The sequence below is a fragment of the Brachyistius frenatus genome, unplaced genomic scaffold (assembly GCF_029030835.1).
Source record: "Brachyistius frenatus isolate BFR_SWC_R1_liver_20210118 unplaced genomic scaffold, ASM2903083v1 Contig_186, whole genome shotgun sequence".
NCBI classification, from domain to species: domain Eukaryota; kingdom Metazoa; phylum Chordata; class Actinopteri; family Embiotocidae; genus Brachyistius; species Brachyistius frenatus.
This window is the reverse complement of record NW_027210785.1, coordinates 276,288-289,818: the sequence shown is the minus strand read 5'-3', so window position 1 is coordinate 289,818 and position 13,531 is coordinate 276,288. Positions and strand designations below refer to the sequence as shown.

Here is a 13,531-nt window from a genome sequence, read left to right as displayed (position 1 = left end):
GATGCCAAGAGCCGGCTTCTCCTGTCCTTTTTCCCCTCCATTCGCTCCATCTGTTTTGGACTGTTGTCCCCTTTCTTTTTATGCTCATCTCACGTACACCCCGCCTCGCTCTGCTCTGCTGTCCAGCCAGCAGGCCAGCCACTGTAGTCCTGTAAATAACTTCAGCTCACTAGAGGAAGAAAGAATGAAAAAAATGGAGGAATATAATAATTCCTCTCAGTGATGCATGGATTGTGACCTCTTCGTGGAGCCCTGAGAGGTGGGACTGACCCTGCTCTGGGTTTGTAGAAGGAGGCGTAGATGATGAGACAGCCAGAGTTTGAGGTTTCAGCTCAGATACAGACAGAGACCTCAAAAGTGTGAGGGTGAGCCTCTTCTGTTAACAGTCAGGACCCTGTGTGGTAAACAGAGAGCAAAGGAGCTGTAAACCCCCGGCCCTTGACACTTCAGTTACCCCTCACCGCCTACATGGGCAGATTGGAAATAGGCTTGAAGGGACATTAATGCAATTATGTAGAGAAATAATTAAATAACACGGCGGCTCTAGGAAATCTAATCTTTCAGTTTGCTGGGATGGAGGGAACTCCATTAGACATTAATGTTATTTTGTCAAACTTTACAGTGCACGTTCAATAGTTTGGCTTCATCCCAGGCTCATAAAAGACGCCCTGTATGGGTAATGTTGTCACTCAGTTATGGTAATAGAATACCAGAGTTAAACATAAAAAGTTTTGAGCGTATTCTTGTGACTTGCTGTATGAGCTTATACTCATGTTTGCCAGATGCCTTCAGCAGTAGCAGACAGACCATATTTAAAGATGGCCTGTGAAGTTTTCTGTGTTATTTTTACATTCAGTGTCACTCACAAAAACTTAATGAGTCTCTCTCTGAAGTTTAACAAATACAATGAAGGCATTTCTTTCCTCATGAAACACTTCTAAAGCAGATATTTCTTGAAAAACTGACACTTTATAGTCATGTTTACAAGCTTGAAGTCTTATTTTTTTCTCCCTTTGCTGATGTACTGCTGCATCTATTGGCCTGCTACCGCCTCCTGCAGATAAGTGTTGTGCACGTGAGTGTGTACGAGACCAACAAAACGGCTCTGTAGCGCTACGAGAGGTCAGAAACTCCGTAGGGAACCTTTAAATCACTGAAGCAGAGAAGAGAGGGAGAAGTGTTGGCTGAAGGCTTTAGGAGTTTAGAGAAATCAAAAGCTTGCTGTTGACATGACTGAGTGATTCTGCTCATCATAAATCTGCCTGTGACCAGAATAAGCCTCCAGTCCTGTGCCTGGAGATGGAGTTTGGTTAGAGACGAGAACATGCTGTGCTGCAGTTGTGACCAAGCCGACTGAGTTTAGACTTTTAGGACCCTTGACAGGTTCAGTATGGAACAAAGTTTGAACTCAAGTGAACTTGGTATAACTTTTCATTGGCCAAAAAGCATTTGGGAAATTCTACACTATATGGCCAAAAGAATGTGGACACTATCGTCTTCAAAATTGTAAATCTTATTTCAACCCCATCAAACGCCTTTAAGCTGAACTGGCTGTGAGCTCGGATGTATTGTCAGCGCCCGATCTCGTTAAGACTTCCAAGCCTTGTGGAAGCGCTTCCCTGAAACAGCAAACATCAAAATTCTGACCATAAAGCAGGGTGTCCTCGCAGTGATGTGGACAAAGTGATGGGGAAGACATGAAAGACACAAGTGACATCATTTATTTTTGCATGCACTGTTGCTGTGACCAACTACTGCAATGCATGCTGGGACATGGGACAGCAGCTTAGTTAGGGAGCACTCCACTATATTTACGCATGTAGATCGGCTTATCTGTCATGAGGAGTATTACTAAGCCCGTAAATATAGATCTGTGGGTCGAGAGGAAGAGTTCTAAAATGTGAGAGAGAAACACTGGCAATGGCGTCTCGGCTTGGAGATGACATATTTTAACAAAAAGCCTGCGTTACAAACTGGAATTAAAAAGTCTAACTATGAGACCGTCTGGTTGCATTATGGAACTGTATGATCTAGCATTTTATTTTGAGCTTAACTCTAATAAGTAAATAAAAGTCATGAAGTCTTGACCTTGCAGTTTTATTTTCTAAATCTGTTTCTTGCATCTCGAGCAATAATCACTGGAAGTAACCCTTTACCCATTCGCACAATCGGTTATGGAGACCATCACAAAATGCATGACTAAACCTGCACCTCGACTTCAGCCCTACTAATGGATTTTTTTTTTAGGCCAACAATAATGTCAGATATTTTGAGGGTAGTTGAGACCTCAGCGGGGGTTGGCGGACCAGCCTGGTCACTGTGGTTCAGAGCACCGCTGCCTGCTCAGGGCGTGTCCCCCCTGAGGAATCCTGGGAGGGGGTGAGTGGGTGTTGACAGTTGGGTGAGAGACTCTGGAGCTGGTGTTGTGGGGAGAAAGTAACCCAAAATAGATTCGACAGCAGAAGGACCTCAAGCCACACTGGTCGGACCTCACCTAAATCTGTCTGCCACGTGTCCCTGGGTGGCTAGTGGATAAATATATGGAAGTATATGCAGTGTATAATATGTATATGTGTGTATTAATGTGTCCTTCCTTAAATGCCTATGAGATTTTTTGAGGGGGAGTTCTTTGTCTTCAAGATCTTGGGCAGGCTCATTACTGTGTGTTTGTATGTGAAACTGATCAGGCTTGAATTTGTTCATTTGTAGATTAGTTAGTTGTGTAACCTGCGGATCTTGTGTTGACCTTTATTTTTAGGCTCTTAGCAGCTGATTATAACCTTTGCTCTGTCTTAATACTGCTAGATCTGCACACTTTCCCTTGGTCATCCAATTAGTAAACAAATTTGTTTCATTTGTATGCAGATGATATACGAGTATACCTTCCTGACAACCTATTCAAAGCCCACATTGATGGACTGATGAACGAACTTGTAAGACTTTCCATCATGACGTGAAAGGACGACCCAGGAATTGATTGACTTTGTAAAATATAAATTCCAATTTGTCCCATATGGTAATGATGGAACTGCCTGATGTAGAGAAGTGACTGTTAAGATCTACAATGCCAACTTTAAGTCTGGACTGCATCAGCTCTCACCTGCTGTGTGTATACACATCATTTATCTCAAAGCTTTCATCAGAGAGTGCAGCAGGTGCCGAGATAAAGGATCATTCTGTGGCTATGTTGAGTTTTGTTGGCTTTATCAAATAAATAACTGTAACAGCATGGGTTTGCATGGGAACAGACAATAATATGAAGTATTCTGGAAGTCTGGGGTATCCTAACTCACATTGCAAGGCTGCTGTCCAAGGTACACACACCCACATTGCAGAGTATCAGAATCCAAATGTGCACATTTTTGGTACAACAGATACATTACGTTGAGTAAATTCTCAAGCCTCATGTTAACTTAATCCAGTTCTTGGAAAGGTGGAAACTGTTACATTATGGAGATCAAAAAGTTAAACCCCTTTTCCCCGCCGCTAATGATGTCAGGACAGATCAAAATCTCCATCTATATGAGAAGTCTGTGGCAGCAGCTAACAAAACTAAATGGTGAAATCAGAGTAAAAGGGGTTCTTAGTATTTTAGTTCTGTACCTCCTTCAGGCAGCGAGTCGTTGAAGAGTCCTTCCACAGAGAGACAGTTGCTCCCGTCACCCCCGCAGATCCGGCAGCGGTCCTCACGAACGTCCGAGCCGAGGATACGGTCGCAACCTACGTGCTGCGAGAGGGGAGAAACGAGTGAGCTGCAGGGTCACTCAAGGGCACGGGTTAAAGGCCACAGCTAGTAAGTCGAGAGGTGTCAGAGGCCGGGCTGAGGGATTACCTCCTAATGTCTTCCAGACCACTTTTTCAAAACACAGAAATATCAGATGGTAAGTCCAGATGTGATTTCTGATCCTGTGCAGACATAATGCTCTTAGGTTGCTAAACTCATAGCTGTCGACATAAATAAATGTCATGATGAGCGAAGCAGGTGGTTTTACTCAAACTCTTTAACAGTGAACCAAACCTAAACAAAAGTGTAGAAAATTAATGGCAGCTGTTCCTTTTCTCATATATTCATATGGCAGTTGCTTATTGTAGCGAGGGATAATGAGGCTTCAGTTTATTATTACTTTTACAGTTCAAAACTAAACTCGGACTTGAAACAGTGTTTTAACCCATGGCGATCTGGTGGCTTCATAATGTGAGTAGTGGTGAGTTATCAAAGTTTCAAATGATACAGAGGCGTCTTGTGTCTACATGCAGACGGCGTTTACCAGAGCTCATTGAGACTAATAGCACAATATAGATCATATTTACTGTATATACTGCAGCTTTAAAAAAAAAAAAAGACTTTCTCACCACAACTTGGTGCATGTTTTCTCTTTTCTCTGATATTCTAAAGACAAAGTGACCAATTCAAAAATAATTGATAATGACAACAAACATTAGTTTTTTTGTTTTGAAAAGGAAATAAATATAAAATATAAAATAATATATGGACCCATTTCACATGACTGGATGAAATGCTGAAATTAATGGGTAATATCTTTAATTAATTATTAATTATTATTTAATTAATATGTTTAATTATTTTGAATGACATCAGTTTATGTCAAAGACTAACAAGAATAAATCTACTTTTGTATTTGGTATTCACAAATCGGTTTAGAGGTTCTCCAATAGCAAGCAACAGTCTAAGGATTCGGGTAAATAATCAAAGAACAGGGCAGAGGAAGTCAAGCTATTGAAAGAAATGAATTGTGTCAACTACTGTCATGATGATGACCCAGGGACACCACAAATGATGTATGAAATACATGATCTATTTGACTTATTGTGCAAGAAACTCCAGCTGTTTTGAAACTACAGTCCTTATGAAAAGGGCCAAATCAACTGCAAGCAAGTCTGCTAGTGCATGCAAATTTTCTTTCAGGAATGTCTGGTCATAATTGTCTCAACTTTAAAGCTTGAAATACCTTTTTATTCATAGAGCTCCCTTTACTTCTAATCTGAGGCAGAATAGCAGATAAAATCCCCGAGAGAGGGTCATTAATTTCATGAAAGAACACTTTCACTAATGTTTTGTAGACTTTGTATTTTATCCAGCAGATCTGAGAATAAAAGGCTGTGGCAGAAGTAACTCTCGTATGCAGCAGCATGTTATGTTCAACTGGACCTTCTGTTCCAAAGTCCTTCTTTTATGTCCCAAACTTGCCCATCTATCTTTCTGTTTCTCCCCCGTCTCTAATTGTCAGACCCCAACTTGGCAACCAAAACCAGCAGAAGGCTGCAAATAAGAGAAAGATATTTCTCTACAGTGTATTTGAAGTTTTATGTGTGCATAAAACACACACAAGAGGTGGGACAATAGAGGAGCGGGAGAGAGAAAGAGGAGAGACTGGACTGCAGACAGAAAAACTGCATGAAAAAGTAAAGGAAACCAGTCTGCAGTGCAGACAGACGAACAGCTGAGCTGGAGGGTCACTGAGTTCCTGCAGAGCAGAACAGGGAAAAATAGGGGAAGAGGAGGAGAGAAAATAGAGAGGGTGTTGATAAACAAAAAAGTCCTCTTTCTGGATGAGCCCAGGAACTTCAGCCTGCCTCGGCTCTGCAGTCGAACAAACCTCTGACACACTGGCAAGCTGGATATCCTGGTGTTCATTTTTTGTCAAAAGCTTTTACCTACTTGTTAGAGCAGAACTACATCCAAAATAAACAGATTGGGACTCAACAACAACCACGTAAACTGTGCACTGTTACCATTAGAGTTTATTTTGTCTACATTCTTCTACAAATGGACCATGTGGGTGTCAAATGGGTTCCAGGGACCTGTTGGAGCTCCAGGTGGTCTCCACTTCATCACAATGAACAGCAGTTGGATGTTTTGTTTTCATTAACAGCCGGGATTAAGAGAGAGCGTCGGTAATGGGAAACTAAGAATGCTGCCAAAGTTAAGACAGTTTTTCAGCGGAACAGCTGACTTTAATGGCAGTCAGCAGTTCAACGAGACTATGGCGGCCGTCCAGAGCCTTGAGAGCAAGTATAAACAATATTATCTCAGATGAAGACAATCTTCTGTTGATTCAGTTTAAACTGTCTCCTCGCATCTAACGTCTTGTATTTCAGCTGAACACTTGCGGGGATGTATAGAAACAAACACACACACAGAATCCTCTTAACTCACCTTACACTCTCCGTTTACACACACGTCCAGAGAGTCGTCTCTGCACGGTGTGCCGTCCACCACAGCTGGAGCTCGCTCTGTGTAGAAGTTGTATCCCTCTGCTAGGCAGTTGAGAGAACAGGGCTTCACCCCACCTGGACACACAAACACATACACACACACGCACACGCACACACACACACACACACACAAAGCAGTATCAGCATATTAGATCTATCCACATCATAGAAAACAAGCACGAACAAAAACACAGTTGAGCTGCACAGACTGAGGCCCAAATGTAACACCAGAACAAATGCACATGTTCTGTATGTCTGCACACACCTACACACACGCACAGTCACTGGTGATAAAAGTTCAAATGAAAGACACATTTTGTCATGTTTTCTAAAATATTTCCAATAACCAAATGGAGCAATAATTAAGCATTTTATTACAGCAAATTTCTTTTTATAGTGATTTTATAGATGCTGTACATTTCAAAATCTAAAATAAAGGCTCCAAACAGAGCACTGGCATAGTCCAATTTCCATTCTCTGATTAATACTATGTAATATGATTAAAAGCTCCAGAACAGGTAGTCAGTAGGCCTTTAGGTGATATACTGTAGTACAAGTGCAATAAAATCATCAGTGTTTGGGCTGTCTCTCATCTCAAAAATGAATCTCGCCTATCCATTGTCGTGAAAAAAGTTCAAGATGCTTTTAAAACGTCTCTCCAGGAACTGAAATGTAAGTTGTCTGCGAGCTGGCGGCCTGTATCCTGCAGTCTGATGCAAATATAACGAACTGTGTAGAATTTGGATGTGGGCTGATGAGACAGTAAAAGTCCTGCACGGAAACTGCCCAAAAAATGAATTCCTGCAAAGAGCCGCAGGTTCCATAGTTGGGTATTTCATTTTGTCTTTTAGAACACCTAAGTGAAGAATGACACCGGACATGAAGCGTGCCTTACTTAAATATTAAGGTGACAATGAACACAGTTTTATCAAGTACATTTTTTGATATTTCTAAGCATAGATATCAACACTGCATCAAAATCTATAAGGCTATGTAGAATAAAGTGCACATGTTGAACTGTCTTTTGCACATGTTCTGCTGAATGCGTCACATCCTTACAGGGGTGTGGACAGAAAAGATAGTGTTAGAGAGAAAAGAGTCTGCAGGGGGAGTAAGAAAAGTTGTTTCTGTGCTGACAAGCAGAGAACAAGCAGCTGAATGTGTTTATGTCTGCGCTTTGCTGGAATAGACCTATACAGACACCAAACTACAGAACACTACCGCAATGAATGCAAATATACACAGACAGAACACGAGGTACTGTATGGCCAGACAGTGGCTTGATTCCTTCTGGACAAATGCGGAGAACCAAAAAACTAAATGACAAAAAAAAAAACACTCTTGGGGGGGAGATCTCCAAGAATCTGAGCAGCCATAATATCTGTAATGGAAAGGCTTTCCCATTGATAAACACAACAATTAAACTAAATTAAATTAAATTAAAGTCTTTAGTGGCTGAGTTGGTGGATAGAGCTGCAGCAGCAAATAGTATTGGCACAAGCATGTCAGTAGAGGTGTAATAATGGCTCTACATTCCCATGTACAGCACGACAGGCCAATTCTGAGTCAGTCCAATTATTAGGAAACATGTATGAAAAAGCTGATGCAAATCAGCTTATACAAACAACCCCTCAATGTTCTGCCTCAGCTAACGCTGTTTAATGTTTAATTGTTCTCGAAGAAATGTCATAAATTATAGACAACGTAAAATTAATATTTGAGGCAACAAAGTTAAAACATGAAGAAAGTCAGTATTAAACTATTCTGCACTACACAGTCAAAGTTAAGCTGAATTTCTTCTTTACTGTTTAATAAATGTACATGTATTTAGTAGCTCCACTGGTGTGAGAAGGTGAAGTACTCTGTGGCCAAGAAAATGCATAAATATACCAGCATACCTAAAAATTAGAGATACACACACTCAAACACACACACACACACACAGTGTTGCTAAAGGCCTTCTCCTGCCAAGTGGTATATATCGTTCATTCATCTGCGCTGCTTGCCAGCAGCTCCTCTGTTTGAGTGGCTGTTGACATCAGCCTGGGCTGCGTTTGTTTGTGCTGGCAGCCCTGAAGCAGGTACAGTCTGTACTGGGAAGGAGAGAGAGAGAAAGAGAGTATGTACTGGCAGGGCTCGCAGACAGTAAAGTGGTCAGACCACGGAAAACTACAATTCCCATGTTGCCTAGCTTTGGCAGGGCAATCGTGGCTTGCAGCAGGGTGTGTGTGCTACAACTTGCAGGGTGTGTTGTATGGAGTGTGAAGGCTGAATGTGAAGGCTGTTGGACTGAGAACAGTGATGTGGAGCAGCTTGTTTGTAAAAAAAAAAAAAAAAAAAAAAAAAAGGAAACCTGCTCAAACCAGAGACCTTTTTAATGAACTGTCCTTGGCTGTCTGAGCTCAGAGAGAAAGGCTGTCTCTGTTCTCCGTGTCAGGACAGAAACTAGAAAGAGATTACATAATGGTGAACTAACTAAAGTGAGAAGTTTTTACGGTGAAGGGACAAAGAAAAAGAGAAGGGAGAAGAAGGGGAAGCTGTCTGAGTGTGAGGGTAGAAGTATAAGAAGGAGGGCTGCAATGAGAAGATGAGGAGAGTGAGAGGGCTGCAGAGGACAGAGAAGGGGCTGGACGGCGTGATCTGGCCTTAACACGGGGCAGAGACTATGGCTCTCTTCCTATTTTAACAGCTGCAAGGGATTTCCATTGTAAAATCAGCTGACGTGATGAAAGGAGCACTTGTTGCCTGAAGTTGGATTTGGATGGCCGACCATCTCTGTAAGCCATTATGTTATTGGAGGGCCAGATTAAAAGCAGTTATGTCGTTGAAACTATTTATCTTTCACGTCCTGGTTCCGCGTCTTGTGCTCATCAGAAGCAAGGAATTCTTGCAAGGCATTATGGGACGCATGGCTCTCTGCAGCCAGCATCTGCAGGCCAGACAGGAGAGAGCCTGCAGCTTTGATTCACTTATTGCTCGCTAAACACACACACACACACTACAACTCTCTTTCTCCTGACTTCTGTTCGTCTCCTGTCATCACCTCTTGGCTCACTCCTGTCTGTCCATCTTAATCTGTTCACCTTTACTATTCTCTTCTTCTATGCACATTTTACTCATCTACTTCCTCAAGATACACTCTTGTCTCGTCTTCTCATAGAAGTAAAAGTGGTTATATCACAATATAAAATGAGTCCAGTACAAATTAAATACCATCATCATTCAATCATTCAACTTAACCAGTAATTAAGTGGTAGTTGTACATATTCATCAGCAAAGTGTATCTGGGGATATGAGGCTTTGTTATTGGCCTCCCTTCAACAAATAAACTAATTTTTTATTTAAATGAACCGTAAAGCAATTTCTAGCTCTGCTAGACCATTGCTCACAGCTTCCATTTCTTAGCTTTGATTATAGTCTGCAAACTCTGTTCACATTAACGTTCGCTGAGCCATTCTGAAGGGTGGATAAATCAGCAACCACTGCCGGTGGCGAAGTGCCCTAACTTTAAAGTTGAGTGTTTTTTCTAAATATAGTTGCAAAGGTGGTTGAGTGCCGGGCAGTTTCATCACATACTGATTGGCTAAAGGCTGCTCCAACAGTTTCTAAATTAACCTGAGGCCTAGACCAGTAGGATGGTATGACCCCAGACCCTCATTCAAACAATTAATTTGGGTTTGGTAACACCTGACTGGGCAGATGACAAAGAGCACGAGACGAGAAGGAAGAGTAGTGAGCCGCATCTGCTTTTGTTGAGACCGTGATGGACAATGAAAATCATCAAGTATCTTTGTTTAGTTTCTGTTTGTTAATCTCCATCACCCGAAAAACCAACGCTGAGTTTAGTGCAGACCTGCATGGGCTGGTTCAACCACATAGAAGAGTAAGAACAGCTGTAACAATGACAGAAAGACAGCTGACCTCACACACACACACACACACACACACACACACACACACACACACACACACACACACACACACACACACACACACACACACACACACACACACACACAGAGCAGGTTACTCACTCACCTCCTCTGTAAGGCTTCCAGGTGTAAAATTTTCCCCGGAAAGGAACGCTATCAAAATCGGCGCACTGAATCTCCCGGAAATCTCGAGAGCCTGCAGGGCACTCCTGCAACACACACACACGCTGGCAGAGTCACGGTGTGTTGACCAATTATTGACAGTGATGGTGGTGATAGAAGGCAGCAGTCCTCACATCGATATTGCAGGACCTGAAGCGCTTTCTCTCCCCCAGACAATACTTTCCTCCGATGGTTGGCCTACAGTGAAACACAAAGTAAATCGGTCAGTCACACCGGAGTAGACAACAAGATCTAACCTTCATCACATCACAACGCAACCCTGATCTCTGCTTTGTCTGCCCTCATCAGTGAGTTTTCAGTCTCACTGTCAGTCTTTTCTTACTTGTTGTGTCTCACAGACCGTCAAGACAACACCTTAAAATAGAGCTAAGAAGGAAGCTCCAGCCCATCACTGTCAAATGGCTGCTTCTGCTAAACTTTCAACGAATGACAGAGGAGAACACTGTTGGCCTCAGATTTGGGTCAATCTATTCTCAGTTTAATCAACTCAAGATGAGGCATCTGGTGACTGATTCGAAAGGCCGGTTGTTTTGTGATGATTCAGACTCCACCACTGCCTGCAAAAATGCTCTGAATTTAAAAAGAATGACCAATGTTTTCTGTGTGGAGTGATGAAGATGGAGCATTTAACTTCTGGCCAATCCCTCGTTGATTTCATACCAGCAGTATTGGCAAATATATCATATCCAAATTTGAAAACTGTTTATATGACAAATATATAAGACATCTTACACACATTTTGCCCTTTTACCACCACTCAAACAGAATATTCTATACAATAAATTCAAAGATACATTTGGATAAAATCAAGAGATATAATTGGAATATTTAAAATCACAGCGACCTTACAAACTACATCGAAATCTAAGTATTTTATATTCACTGTTAAGTCTCTACAGGGACATCACAGGAACATTAACTTGTTTATGTTGTCTATACAGTAAATGTGGCATAATCAATAACACATTTCACCATTTCACATTTTTCCATACAATCAGACAATGACAATTGATGTCTTTGTATTGATTTAACATTGACACAGAAAATATTTCAGTACTATTCTGTACTGATTTTCTCCTCCACCTTTACTTAGAATAAAGACTCACAACTGTAGATAAATAAAAGACGGCTATTGACTATTTTCAATGTTAAATTCAAACACATGTTTTTCTCACATGCTCTCCTCCCTTCTGTCCTGAAGCATCTAGGAAGATATCAGTTTGACTGTAAATCCTAAAAATGCAGTTCAGATTGGTCACAGCTAAGATTATTACCTGGGGCTGTCACAGTGTCTGACAGAGGAGGAGACTCCACCTCCACACGTCCTGCTGCACTCCTCCCACGGTGACCACAAACCCCAGCCTCCATCCACACCCTCTGGACGAGTCCCGTACGCCACACACACCCTCTTGTAGCACCACTGCAGCCCATAAACAGAGATAAACTTATATATAGTAGCAGTCGTAAGCATGGTACGTAAGACTCATAGGCATGAATACAGTACAATAACTGCAGTCCTCAGCAAATATAATATAAATCATCATTTTAAAAGAAAATAAACTAAACTAAGAATAGCACATGGCTCACAACTGCAGGAACATTTTGAATTTGTTTTTCAGGCTGACACGGTTAATCTTACAAATATTGTTATTAGAAAACATCTCATCAAACTAAAACAACAGCCAAGACGATTCATTATGAAGACATGTGCTGCTTTGTTATTGTGGTAAAAAAAAAGGAGAACAGGTCCCATTCTACCTTCACCTGCAATATTCAGCCTTTCTTTTGGTTAAACGCCTTCCTATGATGCTATAACTTAAAAATGAACAATATTGTCAGTGTTTACTCCTTTCTCGATGGTGTTGGTCTGACAGATGGTTCCCTCTGCGGCGGGAATGCTGCTGGTGATGCAACGGTTGCTCTTACTCATGCACCAAAGTTCACTGCAGACTTCCTGTGTGTGTGTGTGTGAGCGAGAGGAGAATAAAAACATTGGCAACAGAGAGACAGAGAGAAGAGAAAAACAAAGAATAGAGTGAGACAACGTGTAACTGTGTTTTTATTTCTGATCATTGTGAAGACAGAAACATGCTTGTTCACCTTCACCCTCTGCAGCAATGCCTATAACACATGGGGTTAAGTTTTATTGTGTACATATGCTCTGACCACATACTATCAATAATAATGAGTCTATAAAGCAGTTTGCTACTCCAGATGTCCACTCACTCTGAACCCGGCCCTGTAAAACTTGACCAAGCAATAAAGCCCATGCTGTTCATTGAAAGTATTGTGGGCGGTTTTATGTCACAGATGGAGACTTGAAGGAGAGAACCGGAGGAACGGGAATCAGGAGTGAGCAGAGAGCTAAATAAAGAGATGATGTCCGCCTGGGGCCATTTGAATGGTATGAACAGTATCAAAACAAAAAAGTGATGTATGTATGTTGTTTATAACGGAATTAAACCAAATCCATTGCAAGCGACCAGCTCCATCCTGCTTTTGAAAATCAAATGCAGAATATTATCTCAAAATTACATTAGGAGCTCTGTGATTGCTCAGTTGTGGGTGACAATGTTAAGACATGAAACTGCAGTCAGCTTTCGCTAGAACATCAGTTGTCATAGACAACAAGAGTAAGGTTGGGCTACAATGCCATGCACAACAAAATGTTATTTTGGGTTTCGAGTCAAAAAACATTCCGCCTCATTTATTTTGTTCATATTTTTCATAGAACATGTACTAAAACAAAGTACACATAAATACTTCAATTTAAAATGACAAATGCTATAAAAGTAAAGTAAAACATGAATGAAATTAGATTATGTCTTGACAGTGTACTCACTGCATATTTACACTGCCGAGACCTGACCCCGTACTGGAAGCGGCACTGTTCGTCTGCATCGTAGGCCTGACCTGGCGCTGTGGTGGGGTACACAAACTCCTGCTTTGGCGGGACGTTGTTGAGACAGGAGCCCATACCTGAGCTAAAGCACACCCATCAGAGAAGATTAAAATATGCAATAACTGGCAACAATTCAGTCTTTTATTCTGAGAATGTATCAGGTTTTATTGAAACATTAGACAGACCACAGAATCAGTAATTAAATAGAAATGGATTCGCCTTCTGTCAACTTGGATGTTTCTCTGACCATCAAAAATGTTACAACCGACATCAATGA

The 13,531-nt window shown here is 41.4% G+C and overlaps 1 protein-coding gene across 2 annotated transcripts in view; it reads right to left on the bottom strand.

The window, feature by feature from the left end:
- Positions 1–13,531, bottom strand: part of adamts10 (ADAM metallopeptidase with thrombospondin type 1 motif, 10) — a 45,460-nt gene that overhangs the window by 8,202 nt on the left and 23,727 nt on the right. For both annotated transcript variants that reach the window (XM_069718080.1, XM_069718081.1), the window contains exons 12-18: positions 13,195–13,336; positions 12,199–12,306; positions 11,627–11,772; positions 10,466–10,529; positions 10,276–10,378; positions 6,179–6,312; positions 3,604–3,727 (exon numbers count right to left, since the gene is read on the bottom strand). In XM_069718080.1, coding sequence (XP_069574181.1) covers positions 3,604–3,727; positions 6,179–6,312; positions 10,276–10,378; positions 10,466–10,529; positions 11,627–11,772; positions 12,199–12,306; positions 13,195–13,336 — 821 coding nt within the window. The remainder of the gene's footprint in view (positions 1–3,603; positions 3,728–6,178; positions 6,313–10,275; positions 10,379–10,465; positions 10,530–11,626; positions 11,773–12,198; positions 12,307–13,194; positions 13,337–13,531) is intronic.